The sequence below is a fragment of the Grus americana genome, chromosome 5 (genome assembly GCF_028858705.1).
Source record: "Grus americana isolate bGruAme1 chromosome 5, bGruAme1.mat, whole genome shotgun sequence".
NCBI lineage: Eukaryota > Metazoa > Chordata > Aves > Gruiformes > Gruidae > Grus > Grus americana.
Window position 1 is genome coordinate 17,561,057 of NC_072856.1, and position 22,444 is coordinate 17,583,500.

Here is a 22,444-nt window from a genome sequence, read left to right on the forward strand (position 1 = left end):
TTCCTACTAAAAAATGGGACACCACAGGGAAATCCTGTGGATGTAAGTTCCAACCTGAGCCGTACCTCAGAAAAACACAAAGCCATCCATACTTAAACCGTCCACCTCCTAAGCAACGTCATTGCATGTCTGTCAAATAAACAACAAAGGGAGTACTCTAGCTGCTGGAGGTGGTGATGTTAAAAGTTTGTTGCAACTTTCTGATACTCAAAACATTCAAGTATTAGCATTTAATTTTTAATACAAGTTTTTAAAATGTGGCTTGTTTCCAAAACTGTGTTGTATCCTACAAAAGTTTTTTAAGAATACATATTAAGATATTTTAAGACATTATCTCCTTACCTACATTAGAGGGTCAGTTTAAAAAAAAATTAAAATCATAGAATCATTTAGGTTGGAAAATACTTTTAAGATCATCAAGTCCAACCGTTAACCTCACACTGCCAAGTCTACCACTAAACCATTTCCCCAAGTGCCACATCTACACGGCTTTTGAATACCTCCAGGGATGGTGACTCAACCACTTCCCTGGGCAGCCTGTTCTAGTGCCTGACAACTGTTCCAGTTGGTCGTGTAAACCAACCCATGATCAAAACCCCCAAAATTCTGCCAGTGACACCAGGCTTGGAGCCAGGTATTGATCTGCTGGTTCTTCCAGCATGTCTTACCTCATCACCCCCTGCAACTGGAAAGACAGAGAACACTACTATTGCTCCTGATCCCTTAACCAGTTGTCCCAAGGCTCTGAAGTCTCTCTTGATTGCCCTCAGACTTCTTATTGCAACTTCATTGCTGCCTGCCTAAAAAATCAATAATGGATAACAATCTGAGGGCCATACCAGGGTAGGAAGTTTCCGCATCACATCTTCAACCCAGACCCCAGGGAGGCAGCAGACTTCCCTAAGAAGTGGGTCAGGTTGGCAAATTGGGCCCTCTGGTCCCTTCAGAAAGGATAGTCTCCTATGACAATGACCCATCTTTTTTTCCTTTATGGACATGGTTTTGACACAGTGCATAGGCCGACTTAACCTCAGCAATACCTCCAAGCTAGATGAACCATCGTCCTCGTCATTGTTCGGTTCCACTTGCAGAGCCTCATATCTATTATGCAAGGGCACCTGGGAAGGTGGAGTAGTCACAGAGAAGACGGGCCTGATGTGCCAGGCAAGAACTTGTCGTCATTGTCCCCTATCCCTTAAGTAACTGTGTTCAGCCAAGCAAAGAGAGGATAGCGAATCCTCTGTATCATGCATCCTGTAACAAAATCCTAAATTCTAGTTACAATTTACTATTCAAAAAATGTGGTGTAAAAAAGGAAATATAATTATGGGAAAAGTGATGTCTTCTAGCACCTTCTTACATAAAAGATTATGAAAGAAGATAGTGGGTTATGCTTCTGTTTTTGAAAAGATTTACAAATCCTTGTCAGTGAAGTTTTATCAACTATTCTGTGCTACAATCTAAACATCATGTTGAAATATATACATTAACTAGAAATGTGAAAAGAAATAGGTGCTTTTGAGCTGACTGAAGTATAATTGAAGAAAAATTTCATATACAACTAAGTAGTATTTGTCTCTCTTCTCCCACCACCACCCCGCCCATCCCTTCTGAATTGGGCTATATGAAGCATCAGTAACACAAGAGATGTGTTTTCTGTGCTGTTTGCTTAGGAGTTTTTTTTTTTCTTAAAAGCATTTTGGAAATTGGGTTGCAAATCAAAGTGTGTGTTTAAGTTACATTTTTCTCTGCCCTCATAACTCTAATCCATCTACAAATATATTGTATTCCAAAATTACATTTTCTTCCCCCCCCCCCCCGATATATGCTGTTGAAACCTTACATGCCAAGTTTCTGCCCTAAATGCATTTTTACAGCCAGATTATAACCCCCTAAAGAGTACAATACTAATTTTATGGTTGTAAAATAGGATCTTATAATGGAAATACTGACTCAACTTCTACTCTAGCATAGTAAATATGTTGACATAATTAAATTAAATTGATACAAGAGCTCACACATTAAATTTTCATTGAAAAGCAGCATGTAAAACTAATTGTTTTAATTAGGAACAAAATCATAATCATCCATTGACTATTTCACAACTTTGATGTGATGTACATCACCACAGGCTTTGGTATTAAGACTAATCTTGTTCCTATTAAATACGCATCAGTAGTCTGAAAGAGGAAATACGAAGCAAAAATTCACACAGCGAGAAGAAATAGTAACGTTCGTCAGCACTGAATAGGGAAGGGATTTTATTCAAGGCTATCAGGCCAAAGTGTGCACAGCAAACTAATCAGGTGAGTAACAACACTCCGTTGATGAAATCCTTCCTGCAAAAATTTTGATAGTTAAACAGCTACAAAATACAAGAACGCATGATTCAGAGATATTAAAAAGGCAGACATCACAGGACTGAAGAAGAAACACAAGCAAAATGATTAAAAAAGCCAAGCGTTAAAGCAAATAAGGGAAACTCACCTTATAAAAAATACCTTAACTACTTTGTTTGTAAATTTGCAGCACTGCAACTTCAAAATCAATTGCACTAGGTGTTGTTTTGCATACCAAATACCCCTCAGAATTTTCTGACCCACTCGGAATACCCATCTTGATTAAACCAATACAAGAACAACATCCAGTGATATACCGGAAACATTGACTGGCTCCATGACTTCTTTGCAACTATAGTAAATTGCAAAATGGTTTGAATGCTCTCCTGTACGCCTAAGTGTAATGAACACATTAGAAGCCTTTCTACTGCTTGACATCTTATTCAGTCAACTGCATTCATGCAAGTTGAATATAAAGTAGAATCTTTCCAAGTTGCTGAAACCCATGCAGCACAAGTGCAAACATTAGACACTCATGCTTTTATTTTACTGTGAACTATGCAATCTGTATAAAGCTAAAAAACCCCTTAGTGATCTTTCAATATTCTGAATCCTTTTCCAAATGACAATATTTTTTCTTCCTTGTGCACATAAGGACATTGGCAATAAGAACCAATTCACGAAACAGCTTCCACTTTCTGCTCCCAATCACCTCTATGTACATTGCAGCACTCTGAAAAGATTCGAGTTACATCCTTCTGATGAACAAGTTAAGAGACTATGTTCTACAGGACACAGATGTTTTGAAACATTGGAAATAAAACTGTAATCCAAAGCTGAAAAAAGGACTCCCTGGTCACTACCAATACAAACATTTAAAGGGTATGTTTGGATTCTTTTTCTTCTTAAAATTTCAAAGTAATTTTCATACAGTTAGCATTGCAGGCTGGCACCATCATTCTTGATGCAGTTGAAGTACATAACTGATATACAACCACATCTGAAGGACACTGAAACACTTCTAATAACTTAGGATATGAAATTAAATAGAACTACACATCCAACTGCAAACACAACAAACAGAATATATTAACTTCAGTGTGTGTGTCTCAAATAATAGATCCACAGTGCTGCCTAGCCATCACTCTTGGATCTTACTTTAATACCTCCTCAAGGTGTCATTTTCAGTCATCAATCAGTTCCAACCTCCTAATCAACCGGTGGCCCAAACTAAGCATGTCTACTTATGAGACCTCAGAGATAAAACTAGAAGAATCTTAAAAAACACAACTGATGAAAATTAAGTTGCAGCATTGAGCTCAGCTAAATTTGCAAAGTCTATTCTGCACAATGAAGAAAAGGGACTACAGCAGCTTTAACCAAGTCAGTAAGAATACAAAGGGTTGAAGGTATTTTCTGGTTGCTATTCCTACTTTCTGACTAGTTCAAGTCAGCAACATGATATCATCTCATTCACTGTCTCTTAAAAATGCAACTCCATCTGAAAATTAATTGGCTTTCTGTTCCTGTTGGGACATATTCATGAATCTCATGCTTTTGATGGTACCAGACATTCTTGTAGGCTCCTGTCTTCATATCTGGAAGATAAGTTTCCAGTCTTGTTTTTCTGTTCCACCATTTCATAGTCTCAGTTTATTCCTCCCCCCTCTTCTGTTGCCTCACTCATGCAGTACACACACCTGCAACACAGCACGCTCCAAAGGCCACTGAATCCCCTTCTCGGTGCGTTTAGCCTCACAAAAAAGGCTGTTTTCACTCATTCTTGTAAAATAGTCTATTCGTCCCCTTGATCATCTTGACAGTAATTCTCAAGGATGACAAGACACAAGGCATAAACTTGCATAGAGAGATTTGTTCATTAGTAGTGAAGGTATAGGCAAAGTGTTGGGGTTCACCTGTGCTTTTTCTTTTTTTTTTTTTCTTTCCCCTACAAGCACCCCTAACAAAATACTAAGGTGACTAAATCAGGTAAATATATTCCAGCAAAAAGACTTAAAATTTCCTAGGAAGATGGTTATTATCTTTTTTTTAATTTGATCGTTATTATGATCATTTCTACTCGGAGTGAACAATTTTAGCTCTGAATTCAGTAGTAAATGTATACATGGACACAAGCAACACAACTCATAGGAGATCCAGCAGCTTTGTATCCTAGCCTGATAATTAATCCACCATCAGCTGCTTAGATTTTACAGTACAGCGATAGGCACTTTCTTTGGGAGGCCGCAGCATACCAGCCCCTCTCTGCTTAGCGATCAGATGAATGGGAAATGGCGGGAGGTCTGCTGCCCACCATCAGTCACGCTGCTGGCAAAGTCAACAGCGAGCTCTGCCTATTGGACTTGATCTCACCAGTGTCTCAAGCACATGCAGGTCTTAACCTATAGTAGAGGAGTTTCTCTTATCTAGATCTATCTTATCTCTTGCTCAACAGACCATTTCTGTACTAAGAATGTCAGAAAAAGCAGCCAGCTGAAGTAGTACCCTCTAGATCTCAGTGCGATATTGAAGTAAGTGCTGGGGAGAGGTATCAACACATGCAGATAGTTTGACTACAATTTCTGAACTGTTTGTGGAAATTCTGCAGCTATTTGTTTTCCATTCAGTATTAGTCCTACATTACGCCTCACAAAATATAGTAATTACACTGAAAAGAAACAGTGTTATCTAGGTACAACAAGGGAAAAAAGAATGCTTAAGCATATACAAGGTAGCCAAATATCTTAGGAGGAAAGTTTTAAAACATCTTTCTACGAAGATAATTCTAGCCACATGACAGGAGAATCAGAGTGGTTAGTTTCAGCCTCCTACAGACCCATTTCAACAGGAGCACAATTTGTGTTAATTACTGAAATTTAAATGAAAGCTAAATTCCTTTATTATAATTATTTTTCCTAGATCCTGACATAGAAAATTACCTATATTTTACTTTACTTTTGTTTCATCAAATGCAAAGCTACTGTTGAAAATTTCTGGATTCTTCTAGATATAATTTTTTCCTAGCTCCTTGATATCTTTCAATAAAGGTTTAAATATTTGGGACTTAAGAAAGTAAGTCCCAAGAGTGTTCTCTAGATATAAGAATATCTATATCTGCACTTTGTAAGTAAGAATTTTAAAAGGTTTCTCCACACCTACCCCACAGATCTTTATTAAATGAGAACAAAAGGTAGTTGGAACTGGTCATGGAATTAAAGCTCAGAGATGAGAAGGCAGTTGCAAGATGCAGAGATTGCATACAAAAATAATTTAAAAACACTAACACTTACATCTTCTGACCCCCCGCTCCAAAAATTCTTAAAATAACCAACTCCCTTCCAAAAAAATCCAAACACTTCATCCCAAAACTTTGGCAGGGGAGAGGATATAACAAGCCTATAGTTGGTATTCTTGACTTGTAAACCACAAAAGAAATAAAAATGAAGTGTCTCCTTCTGTCTAACATTGAAGTCAGTGTACAGTCCTCAACAGCTTTTTCAATTTAGAAAGGGGAAAAAAAGGGTTCTGAATAACACAAAACCTCTTTTATGTGGCAATTTTTCAATATTTGTGTTCAACTATTTATAAATTAAATCAGATTTGCTCTAATTTAGCAAAAATTCCATGCACATGTAGTTTCAAGTGGCATTTCCTGTAACTTTTCAGCAAAGCTTTCCCGCAATTTTGATTTTCAATTTACATTAAACACATATTGAAAGGCTTTGCTAAATAGGAACATGGTTTTATGTATGCTTAGAAATAAAGAGACTTATCAATGTTTTGTTGAATTAGGTCCTTGGTGATAAAGCATATATCGATGAATTAAAGGAATAAGAAACTCTTAACTAAAGCTGGTACTTGCAGACAGTTGCTCGATCAAATTCAAACCAATTCAAAGAAACAGGCACCATGTAACATCCATGCGTGACTATATTCAATAATCGCTTGTGGCAAATAATGTTCATGATCAAAGAGACTGCTAGCACAATCCACATAATGGTTTTCCTGAAGGATGTTTGTTCAGATGTGAAGGTTGGAAATTGTGTCTCATTCAGTGGATATCAAAAGGAGAGGTCCCCTCAGTCTGCCTGAGGCACGACTGAATTTAATGCTTGGGGGGAGGGGGACACGGGGGGGACGATGCCAAAAAACCAAACCAAAACAAAACAAAAACCCAAAAACCACACACACAAAAAAACCCCAGAGACAGTGAGTCGATAACATTCCTTGAAGGTGGTCATCTTTCACAGATTTGGTGAGAATATTTAGTATCTTTTTTTTTTTTACCATCTTTTCTAAAAAAAAAAAAAAAAAAATTCTTTCTATTGTCCAGAATCTATACTAGGTCTTTTAAGACTGTTAGTCTAGACATGAAGGACAACATACGCAGACTAATTTTGAATACTTACACTGGGGAGCTGAAAGATGCATCATGTTACTTCTATTTTACTTGCAAATATTAAACTTGTCTTTTGAAAGACACACAGATATGCAGCCATTGGCAGAATTATTTATACAACAGGCACTGCATTCAAAACCAGTAATAATACAGACAAATTGTTACTCTATGCCACAAGGTAAGCTTAGGTTTCTTCAAGAAGCCCATAAACTGGAACAGCAAATAGCTACAGCCAGAGTTCTCAAGGAAATGCAATTAAAGCCCAGGAGGCCAACTTGCATATGGAAATGGAAAAGCAATATAGATTTATAAATAACAACAATGACAATGAAGAACATTTAATTAAAAGTTATGCACCCTATGGGTATGTCTATAGTCAGCAAAGCATAGTAATATAAAAGTACCCTATTCCAGATGCAGTTTAGTTGTGGTAACACAGACCTTTTATATGGTTTACTTTATGCTATGCTACCCAAAGAACTTGTTTAGTAGTGTAAGCATACGCTGAGATAACAAAAAAGTGCCACTTTGTAGAGTGAGAAAGGGGCTGTGAAAACTTTATCAAGTACTTTTAGAAGTGTTCTCTACTACATAAGGTAAGTGCACTTTCAGAGAAGTAATACTAGCCACGCTGCCAGACAGATCACATAACTATGATTTGTCTCTGAGATAGGAGCTGTGAATTATCCTCTTCTGTGTGTCCAGTTCAAAACAGACTGAGGTTTTCAGTGACCAGAATTTGTGGTGTTTAAGTGATTCTGAAAATTCTGGTTAAATATAACCAAAAGTTTTGAGACCTCACACTTTGAGAAGGTTTTTGTGTGAGTTTGAGACCTTCATGAGGAAGCATCCTGATACTTAATGACCTCCCAGTTATTGCTTTAACTTTACAGAAAGTAACCTAGCAGAAAGCATGAAGAATATTACAGTATCAAAACACCAGAAATGGACAGATCTGAATCCATTTCCGTTTTGGTTTGCTAAATCCTTTTAGCAGTGAGCACAAGTATAGCATCTGTCTTCAGAGAAGAACAAAGACACTGAATTCTATTTTTAATATTAAAGAAATTACACTATGGGTTCTCTGAATGCAGTCTCACACTTCAAGTGGCATGCTACAACATAATAGAAGTTGTAACAGAGAAAGAATATTATCATAATTAAACTTATTGATTAAATAAGTTTGTTGTAATTAGAAAGATAAAATAACTGGCTTGCCTATTAACTGAGCAATAATTCCCTGAAAAGAGAATATTTCAATATCCTGACAGATTGTATCGCTTCTGTTGAAGGCTTTACTGTATTTTCAGTAAGCCAGTCTGGTCTGTCACACACTCAATTTTTAATGCCGATGTCAATGACAGCACGTGTTTTAAAATGCAGCTACATCTGCCACCGTTAATTACACAGTCATCTGACCGCCGTACTGGAAAATAAAAATGCCGTGATGACATGAAAGCATTGCAAAAGCTACTTGCAGAAAGCCACTTCCTTGTGCTACACAGCAAGTTTTCTGATCTTAAGAGAGGCTTTATTTAACCATGGCAGACAGCAAGAGGAAAAAATTCTGCAGCAGATCTTAGTAGAAACCTAAACAATATGCATTTCAGCACCAGAAACCTGTTCATCAGTAGATCTTTCCTTCCTGAAACAGCAAGTGGTACTCTTTGTAGAGAGAAGACTATGTAAGCACACACACACTGAGGTTTATTAAAAATACTTCTTAAAAAAAAATGTTTTATTAGTGAAACAGAGGTGTTAGCCCTATTGGTCTTGTACTAGTAGTCTCATTTTTAATGAAGAAAAAAAAAGTCTTTTCATTTAAAACAGCAAAGAGAAGACTCTAGAAAATCAGCACATCTTGAAAATGCAAACATGGAATCATTAGTGATGCCTACGCATTTTAAAGATCTGTAGCACTTAAAGATGACAGCTTGTTTTATTAAGCTACATACAATTAAAGCAGATAAAACCAAGTCACTGCTTGAACGCTAATGATAAACAGCTTCCAAAAAGTACCTTCCTTTGACCTGTAATAGGAAAAGGAAAGGGAAACAATCACAGACGGGAAATCCCAGAACAGAGTAGCCAACCTAATTGCATATCACGCAAGAAAAGAATTATTACTAGCAGAAGCAACAAAATTAAAACATTTACTAAAATATAATCTCAGAATAGAGCTGCCAAACTAGTAAGTACATATAATAAATTAAAAGAGAGACAATTGTCACTAGCAACAGCAAGAAAGCAGAACTTTATTAGCAGAATTAAAGATACATCTACATCACTAAGTATGGCAGAACCTTAGAGAAACCTGAGAAAACACTGAGCAAGATGGTATGTTGACATAGCACAGACAAATGCCACATAAGGATACTAAGTGCATTCCAAAGCAATATAATCACTTTAAAACAGTCCTGTGCCTGGATTTCTTAAGTATCTCAGATGCTCCTTGTTCTGGAATTAGTCCATTCTGAATAAACAAGGAATTACTGTCCCAGGCCAAACTGCAAATCATAAACACCTGTTGAGTTTGTTTCGTTTTTAAAAAAAAAAACAAGCCACCCCAAACACACACACACAAACACCCAAAATGCTAGCCCTGATTTAGCAAGACTCTTACCACCTTAGAAGGTTGAACCCTACCACAAGAAAGGTAGCAAGAAGTAATGACTATAAACAGAAGGGAAGACAGGATAGTGAAATAAGAATAGATGTTTCTACATCTTGTATACATAATTTGATCACTTTGGATCACATAAGACTATAAACATCAAATAGAACTACTGATCATCTATAGTGCTTTCTCAGTTTCATGGAATTACAAAACCAGAAAGTGTACTGAAGTAATAAGAGGCCATTTCAAAGTGCTGTTCTTACTCCACGCTTGCTTGAACTTTACTCCATATTTGAAGGTGTTAACTACTTTTAGTACATGTGAAATTGCTATACTTACTACTCCCCACCACAGGGCATCTGCATAGCTGCCAAACTCTGTTTCTCCAGAATCATTTACAGCGTCTTTTTCAGCCAGGTACACAAAATAAGAGGAAAAAATCAGGCCCAGAAATCCAATGTAGAGAGTAGTTATCAGTTCCTGCAAAGAGAATCAAAATAACAGCATTATGATATTGTTGAGACACTTAAATTACTTATTACTGATATTTTTTAAAAGATAATTGGAACAGAAAAATGTAATTTCAGCAATTAATAAACATTGACACCGACTGCTTGTTGTGCAAATTAACAAATATCCACTGAGCTCAATGGCGAAAGAATTTAGACCACAGCTGATGACGTGATCCAGCATGCACATTTCAAACACGGAGTCAAAACAACCTCCTTACTTGCAAGCATGACTCATTAACCTTTAGGTCACCAAAAAGTAGTTGGGTAATTTTTTAAAACAGTGTCACATTCAAAATAATTTTGGAATTTAGATATATATTTTTAGAAATATTCAGACTACTTTTCAGAAGTCTCATTGTCTGTGGTTAAGTTCAACTAGAAGTCAAAAGTTTGTGAAAATGGAGGTGAATATTTTTGATCTCTTAGGAACTTTTTGTCCCTTGAACAAGTCAGAACAACCATACTTGGTAAAAATAAATGACTGCATGCCACCACACTAAATATATTTGACATCATCAGCAGCATGTCTGCTTATATGCTGTTCTGAATATAAGGACTTCTGCATCAATTATTACGCCACTCCTCAGAGTACTCAAAACTTACTTGTCTGTGTATGAACACTACTGATCCCAGCAGCCTCCACGTACCACCCTGACGGTCAACATGCAGCATTCGTAAAATCTGCAGAAAACGGATGCCCCTGGAACAAAATTTTTAAATGAATGAAGAGTCTAAACATACAAGAGAAGAAATAGAAGCAGGGAGAAGTCTGTCTCTTCCAAAGAACCGTTTTGACACATACACATAGTATTTCATGTTAGACCTAGCAGCCTGTCTCTTTTTAATCCATTCACCATAACGAACAAGATGAAAGGTAGAAGACAGGGTGGGGAGATTGCACAGGAGGATGGACCTTTGTATACATGGCTAGTGAGAATAACTCAAGGATTCAGAAATTTTGGAGACAAACTGTGAATGCTTTAGACATCATCAACTCATATTTGACCTGCTCGCCAGGATGGGAAACAACATACAGAAACAGTTAACTAAAGATCTGAATTCCTCACCTTTGAGGAATTGCATAGGCAATTTGCACTAGACAGTCCAATAATATTTTAAAATATTCTTTTTAAAAGAGTCACTACAATTCTAGACCACCACTGCAGCTAGTGTGCAGAGCACAGTACGCTGCCCTGTACTCTCTCATTCAAGAAAACCAAGTAGCGTGACCATCCTGAGCACAAGGTAGATTCAGTCCATCAGGAATTCACAACCACTAATTTTTATGAAGAAGCACCTTGAAGACGTCAAAGACTTGAAGCACGAAAGCGTTGCTATAAAACTAAGCCAAGAAACTAAAATAGGATTTGGGTAGAACCCACCTAGTTAGGGGAAAGGGGGCAGGGGTGTGTGCACCTCTACCCCCACCAGACATAAACACATTATGACCAGACAACACACACAAAATTTTATTTCCCCTTCACTTAATGGGATGACTGTTTCACCTCCATACGTGATTGGTGATCTGCTCTGTTACATGACTCTCTGAGCAGTGACTTGTTTTCTCCTGTAAGAATTGAAATAGGAGGTAAAAAAAGAAAAAACCCATCACCTTACTCAGCACTATTTTCTTTTATTGCATATAATTACCTGATAGCTGAGGTTGCAAAGACTTGACCTTTAGAGCCCACACAAAGAACTATCATGGAAGCAACGACTACAATTAAATCTGGAAAATAAAAGTCAATTGAAAAAATGAGTTAGCAGCATCTTGCAATACTTCTGCAAGACTGTTACTGGAACCAATGCCAATATTACTTCAACAATTTGAAGAGTCATCCCAAGTTAAGATTTTTGTTTATATATCAAGAGATCTCTGCAGTAACATATAAAGAAAATATAAATGTGTGATATGACAGAAAGGTGTTACTGGGATGGGTCCAAGATGGCCACATTCTAGAGGAATGACAAGAGTGAAATGAGCTACTGTAAAGCAGCCTCAGCAGCCTGGAATCCTTATTAGCTATAACCCATGAGGAATTTCAGCAGTTTCTACCTATTATCTCTTCTGTGTATCTTATTTTCTCTGCTGGTTTAGACAGTATTTTATTCATTGACAGAGGTTTTGTGTTTTATTTAATTCATAAGACTTACTATTATTTTATATACATAAGCCTTACTATTATTTCATCTGTCCACGTCTAAAAAGGGAGAGAAAAATTGGAATTACTGTATGAGACTAATTTACTTTAAGTCGGGCATTGCCCTTGGACTGTACTCTAAGTCTCTGTGCCTCGAGCCTAGTTAATTTTGTAAAGGAACCGTATTTTGGAGAGTGAAATAGTTCTTGATACTGGGAACAGGAAATTTTGTTTCACTTCCCAATCTGAAATAAATTGGATGATGTTTCAGAACCCCTAGCGTTCTAGGTGTCAAGAGAAAGGGACAGAGGGCAAAGATGCAGTCAAAGCCGTTTTATAGTTGCAGTCACACCTGCAATACAGTTGTTACTTATAAATAGGCACAAAGAAGCTAAACTAATCTATTTTATGATTATAAAAATATCCAGATACAAAATTGCGTAAATTTTCAGCAAACTTGTAGATAGCTTATTAAAACCTATATCCTCTACTCAACAACAAATAATGCTTCCAAGTAGTGGAAAAAACTATGTCACAGAACAAGGATTACTATGCTTCTATAACAATACTCCTCTTGCAAAATCTGGTTTGTTTAATCTATTTATATTTTAAGTGCCTCAGGGCTAGGGTCTTTACATATCTCTCTCAATATTGGCTAACAAAATACAGATTGATTTTGGATTATTATTTTTCTTTCAGTGAAATTGTTAAATGCATGACAATCATTCTAAAAAATAAAATAATGGTTTGTGACATATATGGAATATATGGATGTAATTTCTAAGAACACTGAAGTCAGTCGGGAAGACAGCTGCAGTGAATATCAAGGGAAGTCAGGTGCCCAGTTCCAAATGCATCACTGAAAACTGTATTTTAATCCAATAGATACACAAAGTATCCACAGTGCATCTATCATGCTCTACCATGCAGTATGTAGCTCAATTAGAGTGCAAAATAAACTCATAATAAATTATTCAAATGGCTGTTGGGGAAAAAAAAGAAAGGCTGTTCAGTATCTTTAAAAAATACAGTTGTAGCTATTGTACGGTGTCTGGGATCCTGAGGTCACAGGAGACAGGACTACGGCCAAGACTTATTTCTGACGAAGCATCCAATCACTTGCGAAAAAGAAAACACTCTGCTCTTCTGGGAAAACAAATCAAGCTACATTTGTTCTCAAATGACAATGCCATGGATTCCTGAAAGGAAATTCATATCTACGTTAACACTAATGACAAAAGCTCTTGCTCTAAACGTGGCTACAACTGCTGCAGAAATTCCACTTCTCAAAACTTTCAAGGACAAGTTTTACTCAGTCTTTATGTCAACTTTGCAAGCTGTGCATACTCACCAATGATTGAAATAGGCTTCCTAGCAAAACGAAGCCTTCCCCATATTCCAACATATTTACTGCGGCATCCTGCTGACCATAACCGAACCACATATTCTGTTCCAAAGAATACCACTAATACAATTTCCTAAAAGAAACAGACAGGGAACTAGATTAATTCTCTACTGTATGTCTTTCATCTTTTTGCAGAATGCATTATAAAGCGCTAAAATAAAATGTAAAATTTGGAAGGTGAAAAAAATGTCATCTGTACCAAAATGATCTAAATTAACATAGAAAAACCTGTAAGAGTAAAGAAAGAAAAGATTAAGAGCAAGTTTAAATACTTCAATTGCATGCAGTTTGGCTTGTCTGCACACGCTAAAACCAAAAAACCATTCTGTGCAACTAATCTGGTCTAATTCAAACAAAAGGTTTCCTGACTGAGCCAAAGAAAACAAGCGGTCTGCATTCAGAAGATGAGTATTTTGCTAGCATATTTCATTTCGGGAAGAGGTGTGCTTTACATTCCATTTACCATATCAGCTTAACCTCCCACTTACTTATACTTTTTTCAGTCTTCCTTTAATCTCACATGGATTGAAGAAAGATTTCTAATACCCATTACCAATATGTCAGTTTCCAGGTGCACTGAAAACATAGTGAGATCTCCAGTACGTCTTTCCCATCCTCTTATCAACAATTAGAGACTTCAGCAGCAACACAGGTCTCGTCCTGAAGCACTGCTGGTATCAAGCTATGTGTTACCCACAGGTTCACAGATTGGTAGGGGTTGGAAGGGACCTCTAGAGATTATCTAGTCCAACGCTCCTGCTAGAGCAGGATCACCTAGATCAGGTTGCACAGGATCACATCCAAGTGGGTTTTGAATATCTCCAGAGGAGGCGGCTCCACAACCTCTCTGGGCAGCCTGTTCCAGTGCTCGGTCACCCTCGAAGTCTATGCTAAGGTATGACTTTGGAAATGCCTACAAAGTGATAGATGTCAAAGATATCTGACATTCTTCTTGATTAGACAGAGGTACAATTATGTCAGATTTGGAACTTAGTCAACATGCAGATAAACCTTGCTTTTCTACAGACTGGCTGAGCATGGCATACTCCGCAGAATTTCCTTGAGTATTGCAGGGAGCTGCAATGCTTCCTTATTGGCAACTCTATTAATAACTGGTCTCATTCTCTATCAGAGCCAACAGCAAAATCTACTAATTGGAACGGTAACAGTGGCTTATAATTGAAAACACACAGCACATGGCATAGGGAAAAAGTAAAGCAGAGAAGCCAATCATAAGGTATGACAGTTACATAGGATATTGCAGATTAAGAGAACACGCTGCTTATTTCATACAGTGATGTAATATAAAGAACAACCACAGAGAAGATGAAATGCTGCTGAACATTTTATCCAGCCTCCTTACATTTCTGCAGGGCACACTGCTGCTTTTCGTAGCAGATTGGCAAACAGGACTCAAGATGGTACCTATGATTATTTTCTAAATGAACTGAAATAACCAGGGTACAACCGTAGTCCAGTCAAGACGAGTGGGAGTCATATTATCAGCTTCAAAAGTGCATGGGACATTGCCCTGAATATGCAGTAAAATAATAGATCTGTACACAGCAAGAGGAAAAATGTTATGCATCAGTTGACTTCACTATAGCCTTTTTGTGGCTCTAAAACACCAGTCTCCTGATGGCGTAACAAACTGCTCATCTCAAGGCACTACAGTGTTGAAGTTCGACTCTGTGACACTTCTAGAAAAGCTAGAAGAACATTAGCCAGGACTCTTCCGTTTAGTTTTGACAATCTCATGACCTGTGCAAGATGTCAGATGCAGTTGAACAGCCATCACGATTGTTTATAGTCACTTGTATTCCAGTTAGACTTTAAAGATATAATGAAACTGTCCAGATCATTGGTTGTAATAAACATGAAGCTTGGACCCTTCAACCCAGCCAAGAATCTCTTCTGCAGCTTCATTCTGAAAGGATCCGCCAAAACTCTTAATCTTTTTTTTTTTTTAATATTTTTCAACAAAATACAGTCAGAATTAATGTCATATACCTAAAGAAACAGCATCTGCAGCAGATGCTTTAAGTGAAGCCTGTGTCTTATGACAGAAGCTTCAAACACAAGGAAATTCTCCCTTTGCCTAATTTCACCTAACATCATTTATGAACCTGCAGTGAATGACAAAATTATGAGCCTTGGTTTACACAAGCTGCTGTTGAATTGTCACAGCAAAATAAAGCACCAAAGGCTGTCTTTTCTGATCAGGTGATTGTATTTGTTTCACAGATATGGTCAATAAACTCTAATATGCAAGTGCTGTTCTGTATGCAAAAAGGCTAGTACGTCTCCTTTCATCACTACCACGGAGGAAACTCCCTTAACAAAAGACAATAGCAACTGTACAGGGAGCAAAAACTGTCCTTCCTTCAAAATAACTAATTTGAGGAAGGAATGTATGGCCTCACATCATATGTGTTAGCACAGACAATACTGTTCAGATATCAATTTAGCAATTATGGAAAGTAAAAGAACTACAACAAAAAATTATCTTGAGAGGCAAAAAAAACCCCAGAGAAAAGTTAATGTTTTGGCACAATGAAACCACAAACAGCACTCTGACCAGGAACCGTGGCCTTGTCAGGATCACAGTTTCAGTTTTATAGCAAGAAGGTAGAAAGTGAAAGCCTGGATTGTGCTTTAAAGAAGCATGCATTCTCTGCGTAGAAAATTTGCATTGGAGTTGTGCGCGTATGTTTTTTAAAGGCCCTCCATGGTTCATTGGATAACAGGCACACCGGCAAGTATGCAAATGGGGGCTGTCCCAAAGACAATGCGACAGACATGCAGTCAATGGTTACTGTCATCCAGCTCTTTGCGTGACATGCAGACAAGCTTAGAGAACATTGATTGTCCTATAGACTCCGGTGACTGGAGGGAACGACCAGTCGGCTTACACCAAGACACATTTTTCACTCCTGACGTTTTGATAAAGGCTTATTGACCTAAATGAGACCCAAGTTATTCAGGGAACATCGGGGGTGAAAGTGCACAAGCTGTTCTTCATGGTCATACACAAAAACTCCAGGTATCCATTAGCAACTGGCAAATTCCCCCTCCCCTGCCCGTGGCTGTGTGACAGACAAAAGTGTTTTTAATATCTTGTGTTGCATAAATCTAATAAGTAGTCTCCTGGGGGTGGGGGAGGCTGATGATTTTCTGTTGGTACACACTTATATTAGCAGCCAGAAACTTGCAGACAATGAGGAAAAAGTACATTAGAAAATTATGGCTTCCTGAGCTACTAAAATATTGCCTATATTTTCCCAATTAACTGCTTAACATGAAACTTTACATTAACTAGAAGGGTGCCAACCTGATTCTTCATTCATTTATGCTGGTGGTAATTAGGGCTAATTCCATTTAATAGGATTTACCCTGTCAGAGCACAGCAATGCCTCACACCTGAGAACTTCAGCAAACCTGAGTTACAATACAGATTAATTTGGTCCACTGTTTCTTTGATACTTTCTCCTAATTGTCTGCTTAACTAAGTGCACCGTAAAAAAGTTTGTGCTTCTCACAATGAATCAGCTTGACTGAAACATGGCTTCAAGAAGCTGATACAGAAAAATGGAAAGGATAAAGTGCTGAGCAGACAGAGAGGATGTAAAGAATGAGTCAAATAACAAACAAAGCAACATTCAACACAAGGGAAAAGTTAAAATACAGAGAAAATTACTGCCTGCAAAACACTAGTGGGGGTGGGGATTAAAGCTCAGTGGAAGAGTTTTCTTGCTTAAAATTAGACACATAAGAACTGCACTGTGCAAGGAACACGCTCAACCTTATGCAACTTAATTGTGATCTCCTTTCAATAAGGTGAAAATAGAAATACAACACCGAGATTTAAAAAATTTATTAACATGGTAAAAAGAGCCCTCTGAGATGTAACAGTTGTGTACCTTCATACTGTGGGCATACAGGAGCCCTCTTGCTTAAGAGGAGAGACCGTTTTTTCCTTTTAATTACCGATTTATACATGATACCTTCACTTCTGCCTTTCCTCCTGCTCAACCCAAGCATATGCTTCATGCCTTCTCAGCCACATGATCCCAACACAGCCAAGTCCCAGATTAATTCTGGATGAAAAGGTAGAGAAGATGAACATGAGATAAACGTGTATATTGCTTTTCTCAAGAACTCTATCAGTGTCAGTAACTCTCCAGCTGTGAGCAACTTACAACATGTAAATTCACAACACTTTCAACTACAAGGAACACATAGACAAGACTAGTGTAACAAGCCTTGGATGTTTTTACTGTGGTACAGTGCTTGGTGAAACTACAGTAGATCTCCAGGTAGCCATTTAGCAGATGCCAGGGAATTAAATATTTCTCATAAAGACCAGTAAAGGAGCTTGAATCCTCACTGGTACATTGGTGCAGGAGTGGGATTAGCATGCAGGGTCCATTTCAGAAGTCTCACGACAGATTTTTTCAGTGCATCTCACTACTCACTTTCAGAGTTTTCACATGGAAACAGAAGTTCCTTTGAGTTGATCAGGTACTACATGAACAGCTTTGGGAATTGCTTCAAGTATAAAGAAAGAGCCATCAAAACATACAAATTATCCTCAGTCCAAGACAGACATGTCATCATCTGGCTAAAGTACAGCTCTCATCACCTAATGAAGGACCATAGGCAGGTCCATAAAAAGAGTCCCCCAACAAACATACCCATGCTATCTGTCATTACAGCCCATATCTCCACAGTTCCCATAGAATAATCACAGTTTCATAATAAGCCCCCACATGGAACACACAGAGAAGGGCTCAAAGAACAGCTGTGATGAAAAGCCAATGTATTAGGTTTGACTTACACTGAAAATCTGGACCTGCTATGGATGAGGACACCTTAACTATTGCCCTGACAAACTTCAGGATGCCATTAGGCAAAAGAACAAGAAAGTCCCTTCCAGAGGGCAACAGGGGAAAGTTACTTATGAAAAGGACTGTGATGGAATTGAAGGAAGAATCAGACTTCCGCTATGTGACTGGAGAGTCAGATCTATCAAAACAAATACACACAAGTATATTAGCAAAATGAATATCTGTTTTATTTGCTAATAAATGCATCTTGAAAAGCCCTTCCTTTACTACTCCACCCCCACTGGATTGGAAGAGCTACTATCTAACGTTGGGAGGCATCCAACGTCCACACTGTGAGATAAACTGCAGTAGCAACTCCAGAAGGAAGGACAGAGTCCCTAAACTTAGCTGAAAGAGATGTTTTTAAGCAGTTAGACAGATTAAAAGCTTGGGGGGGGGGAAACCACAACAAACCCCTGACGTAGGATGGATCATGACACCATAACAACAGCTATTTAACAGATACAGAAATTGTCTCTGGAGGCTGAGAAAGCATCTGTGTAGAAAATACATTGCCTGAGGCTCTGCCTGTAGACCTCAAAGCTGTAACTGGTCATGGACTATCACAGAGGTTCATGCAGCCATTTGATGTGGGAGGACTGGATGAGGTCATCTGAAACTGGTTATGAACAAGAATGCCTTGACTCTGAGTCTAGACTTTTTTCAATGAACTCCATAAATATAAAAGTACATATACATGGTTTAGGAGCAAGGAAGCAAAGCATACCACTATCTTATTCTCATTGGCTACTGAAGACTGAAAATCGAAGGCAACATACAGCTTATTCCATCTGCCATAGAGGTGGCTGCCCTAAGAGGAAAGGGAGGTAACAAGCACAGGAAAACAAGAGGCATTAATGAGGGGGATGACTTTAAGCCTCATAAGCACATACTTCTTGTACTGTAAGAACTTCCTCCCACCCCTACATTTTACTGGGAATACAACTCCTACCCACCTCTGCCATATCACAAGCTCTATTACGTTATACTCGTTGGAGGGATCAACCACATTATTCCCACGATTCTTTCAAAGCTGGCTTCTTTTGAATTCTAGTTTCAAGGATGACAAAGTTCCCATGAATTCCTTTAAACAAGGAAATAAGCTCTCCCATAGCTTACATAGGGATCGCATGCCAACCAGCATTACCTCAGCTATAAGATTCCTGTGGCACCACTTGCACCGATACCTATTTGTAAGGCAAGGCAATGGAAGAGTTCTGCTGCCAACAGTAAAGTGGAACAGTAACCTCCGTGCAATCTCAGGCAGCAGTAGTGGAGCAAGGACACTGCCAAAAGTTTTGTTCAGAATTCGTGACAACGAGATTTCTGAAGGAGCCAAGAGAGGGGACAATAGATCCGCTGATGCTAATGCAAAGTGACGAACGGGGCACTTGCCGTCAGCCAAGGGCTGTGGAGCTGGATTGGGCAAGAGAGAAACAGGCTCAGCATCTTTGCAAGCAAGGATGCAGCATATCCTCTACAGCTACCGAAAGGTCAAAAAAACCCAGGAATGTGTCTCCTGTAGAGCATAGGTTGCATTTACACTCAGAGAAGGGTAGCATGCAAAAAGCAAACCACGGCAGGCTACACGTTAGTTTGGAGAGAGCTAGAGTCCACTTCACAGCACACTGTTCACCTGACACATCAGGGCTTGGAAAACGCTTCAGACAGCACTTGTGTATAGCCAGAGCAGGGTATGCAAATTAACAGCAGCAAAGGCAACTGTTTCTTCTAATCTCACTCATTTTGTATAGAGAGGCCCCTCTTTGTTCTGTTGAGAAAGGCAGGATTTTTTCCTGAAAGCTGTACTGTGTTTTCTAAGATACACAGAACAGCAAAATCAGATGGCTGAGGCAAACAGACAAAGACAGACACCAAGCTCAATAAAGTAAAAATCCCAACTTGATGAAGTACAGATCAAAAATAAAATGTTTTTTCATGTATATAAACACTTACTGATTAACAGCAGGTGCCAAAAGCACTATTTAGGATTGGGGATTTTTCTTCCCCTACTTCCAAAGATTTGTAAATTGCATCTTTTCAAGTGAAAAACAGCAATGATAAGTTTTTTTAAAAAATGGTTAAAGCCAGAACACTCGGTGTTCCTTCCTTTCAAAAAGCTTACTATCATTTGCTAAAATTCTTTATCTAGCATATTTGGCACCAAATGATTAAACAGACAATGGAAAACAAAAACCCCATGGTATCAGTATCACATTTCTATCTTCAGAGGCCCATAATTAATCATAAGAAGTTACTGGGCATCATTAAAGTCCCCTTATTAATGTTTTTAATTAAGATGAAATAATATTTACGTAAGCGGTCATGTTCAGAAAAAAATGGACACCTACTACGAGGCAGAGTTAGAACAGTTGACTGTGCCGAAGTTTTTCTATTTTCTCTTAATTGGTGCCGAGAGCAGAGAACAATAGCGCTGGGACCAATAAGGAATACTGCGGGCCTGCAATTTTAGGTTGAGATTTTCCAAAGGCTCCAAGCAACTAAATCCTACTGAATTTCAATAGGAGTCAGGCACCTAACTCCCTTAGGTACATTTAAAAAGCCTTTAATTGATTTCCTTAGCTCTCTCCTCACTGGAAGTTTCAGCCAAATCCAAACGCGGGCAGCTGAAATTTTTCCACCACCTACAAAAGGCCTCAGATGTCGGTGGTGTAACCTTGCACATGAAGGCGCGGTCTCAGAGCACTGCTGCCTTAGAACAACTTTCCACACCGTCAGCCCTGCACAAGTCTCTTCATAACGCAGATGTCTTTAGCTTTTGAACTTAGTTGCTAATGATATCCACCAGGAATTTACAGGAGTATAATTAACCTGGGCTTGCACATTTAGTTTACGATACTTGTTTTAGTGGGGAGTTCTCCCCCATCACAAAGCATGCTCAAGAACTAGACTTTAAACCCAAAGTATTTGGCAAGAGAAAGGAAGTGTCAACATGCTAATACTGGCGTAAAAATGATTAAACCCCCCCACTCCTTTCTGTTTATTTCATGAACCTCTTATTCAGGGCTTCATAAAAGTCTCTAGAAGGAATTCCTACAGGTCCCTCTCCTTCAAAGTGAAAAATGCTCTGGCTTCTACCCAGTGCAGCATATGCTTAATTTTATATCTCACTGAATTCAAAAGAACTATTCACCTACTTAAGAGTAAGAACAAATACACACAGTTCACAGAGACGCATACTCATTCATTAGTACATACAATATGCTAATATGAGTAGAAAGGAACTGTTACAGACCATTTAAAAAAAAATCAAAGCCAAGTTTTCTATATTTTTATATTACAGAGAACCTTTCATATTAACGCTATTTACACAGTGGCCACTTTCCCCAATCTGATTATTTTTATCCTGTCAAGTATCTTGTTGCATGCCTTTTATTAAATGACCTTCCTCATTCACTTTTAAAAAAGCTATTTCATGTTCACTGAGCAGTTCATAAGTCCTCCCTTTGCTCCACAGCTAACTTTTAATTTATTGGGGGACCTGATGAAGAGACTGGTTTTTTTCCAGCTATAAATGACAGGGCAATAAAAGCTATTGTGTCTTCCAGCAAACCATGTTTCTCTTACACCCTTAGACTGTCACTGTTACAACACTATTCCTTTCTGAGAGAAAATAAATATCGCACAATATCTCTTACCTGAAAGCAGAGCCACATGAAAGGAAGAATCTGGCCATTATCAGCCCAGCTTAACCTGCAATAGCTTCACTTTGTATACTTAAAAGGGAATGTAATGGCAGATTGCATTTTTAAGATGTAATGGCCAAGCTCTGGTCACCTGCTACACAGTTTGGTAGCAACACTTGAAATCTAGTGGTTTCAGACATGCTAACGTACTTTTTTTTTTTTGTTTTAGGCCACACTGTAATAGCAGCCAGGAAGCAACAATACATTTTAAAACAGAAATTAGAAAGATTATTGATGAAAAAAATTTTTGTTCCATTGGTTTTGAAAAGCAGAAAATAACTAAGCTTTCTGTGAATATTCATTTTTCAACCTTACTCATTTCTTTTCATTCTATTAGAAAAGGGCAGAAAAAAGAGGAAAAAGACTGGTAAAGATGGGAAGCTAGAAATCTCTAGTTTTCAATTATCTTTTACATTAAATCAATGTTTGCTCTTGAAA

At 38.1% G+C, this 22,444-nt stretch overlaps 1 protein-coding gene across 4 annotated transcripts in view; it reads right to left on the reverse strand.

The window, feature by feature from the left end:
* The window catches only part of KCNQ1 (potassium voltage-gated channel subfamily Q member 1), a 364,087-nt gene that overhangs the window by 259,299 nt on the left and 82,344 nt on the right, over window positions 1-22,444 (reverse strand). For all 4 annotated transcript variants that reach the window (XM_054828304.1, XM_054828306.1, XM_054828305.1 and 1 more), the window contains 4 exons: window positions 13,360-13,486; window positions 11,518-11,596; window positions 10,471-10,567; window positions 9,695-9,835 (listed from right to left, as the gene is read on the reverse strand). In XM_054828304.1, the coding sequence (XP_054684279.1) occupies window positions 9,695-9,835; window positions 10,471-10,567; window positions 11,518-11,596; window positions 13,360-13,486 (444 nt within the window). The remainder of the gene's footprint in view (window positions 1-9,694; window positions 9,836-10,470; window positions 10,568-11,517; window positions 11,597-13,359; window positions 13,487-22,444) is intronic.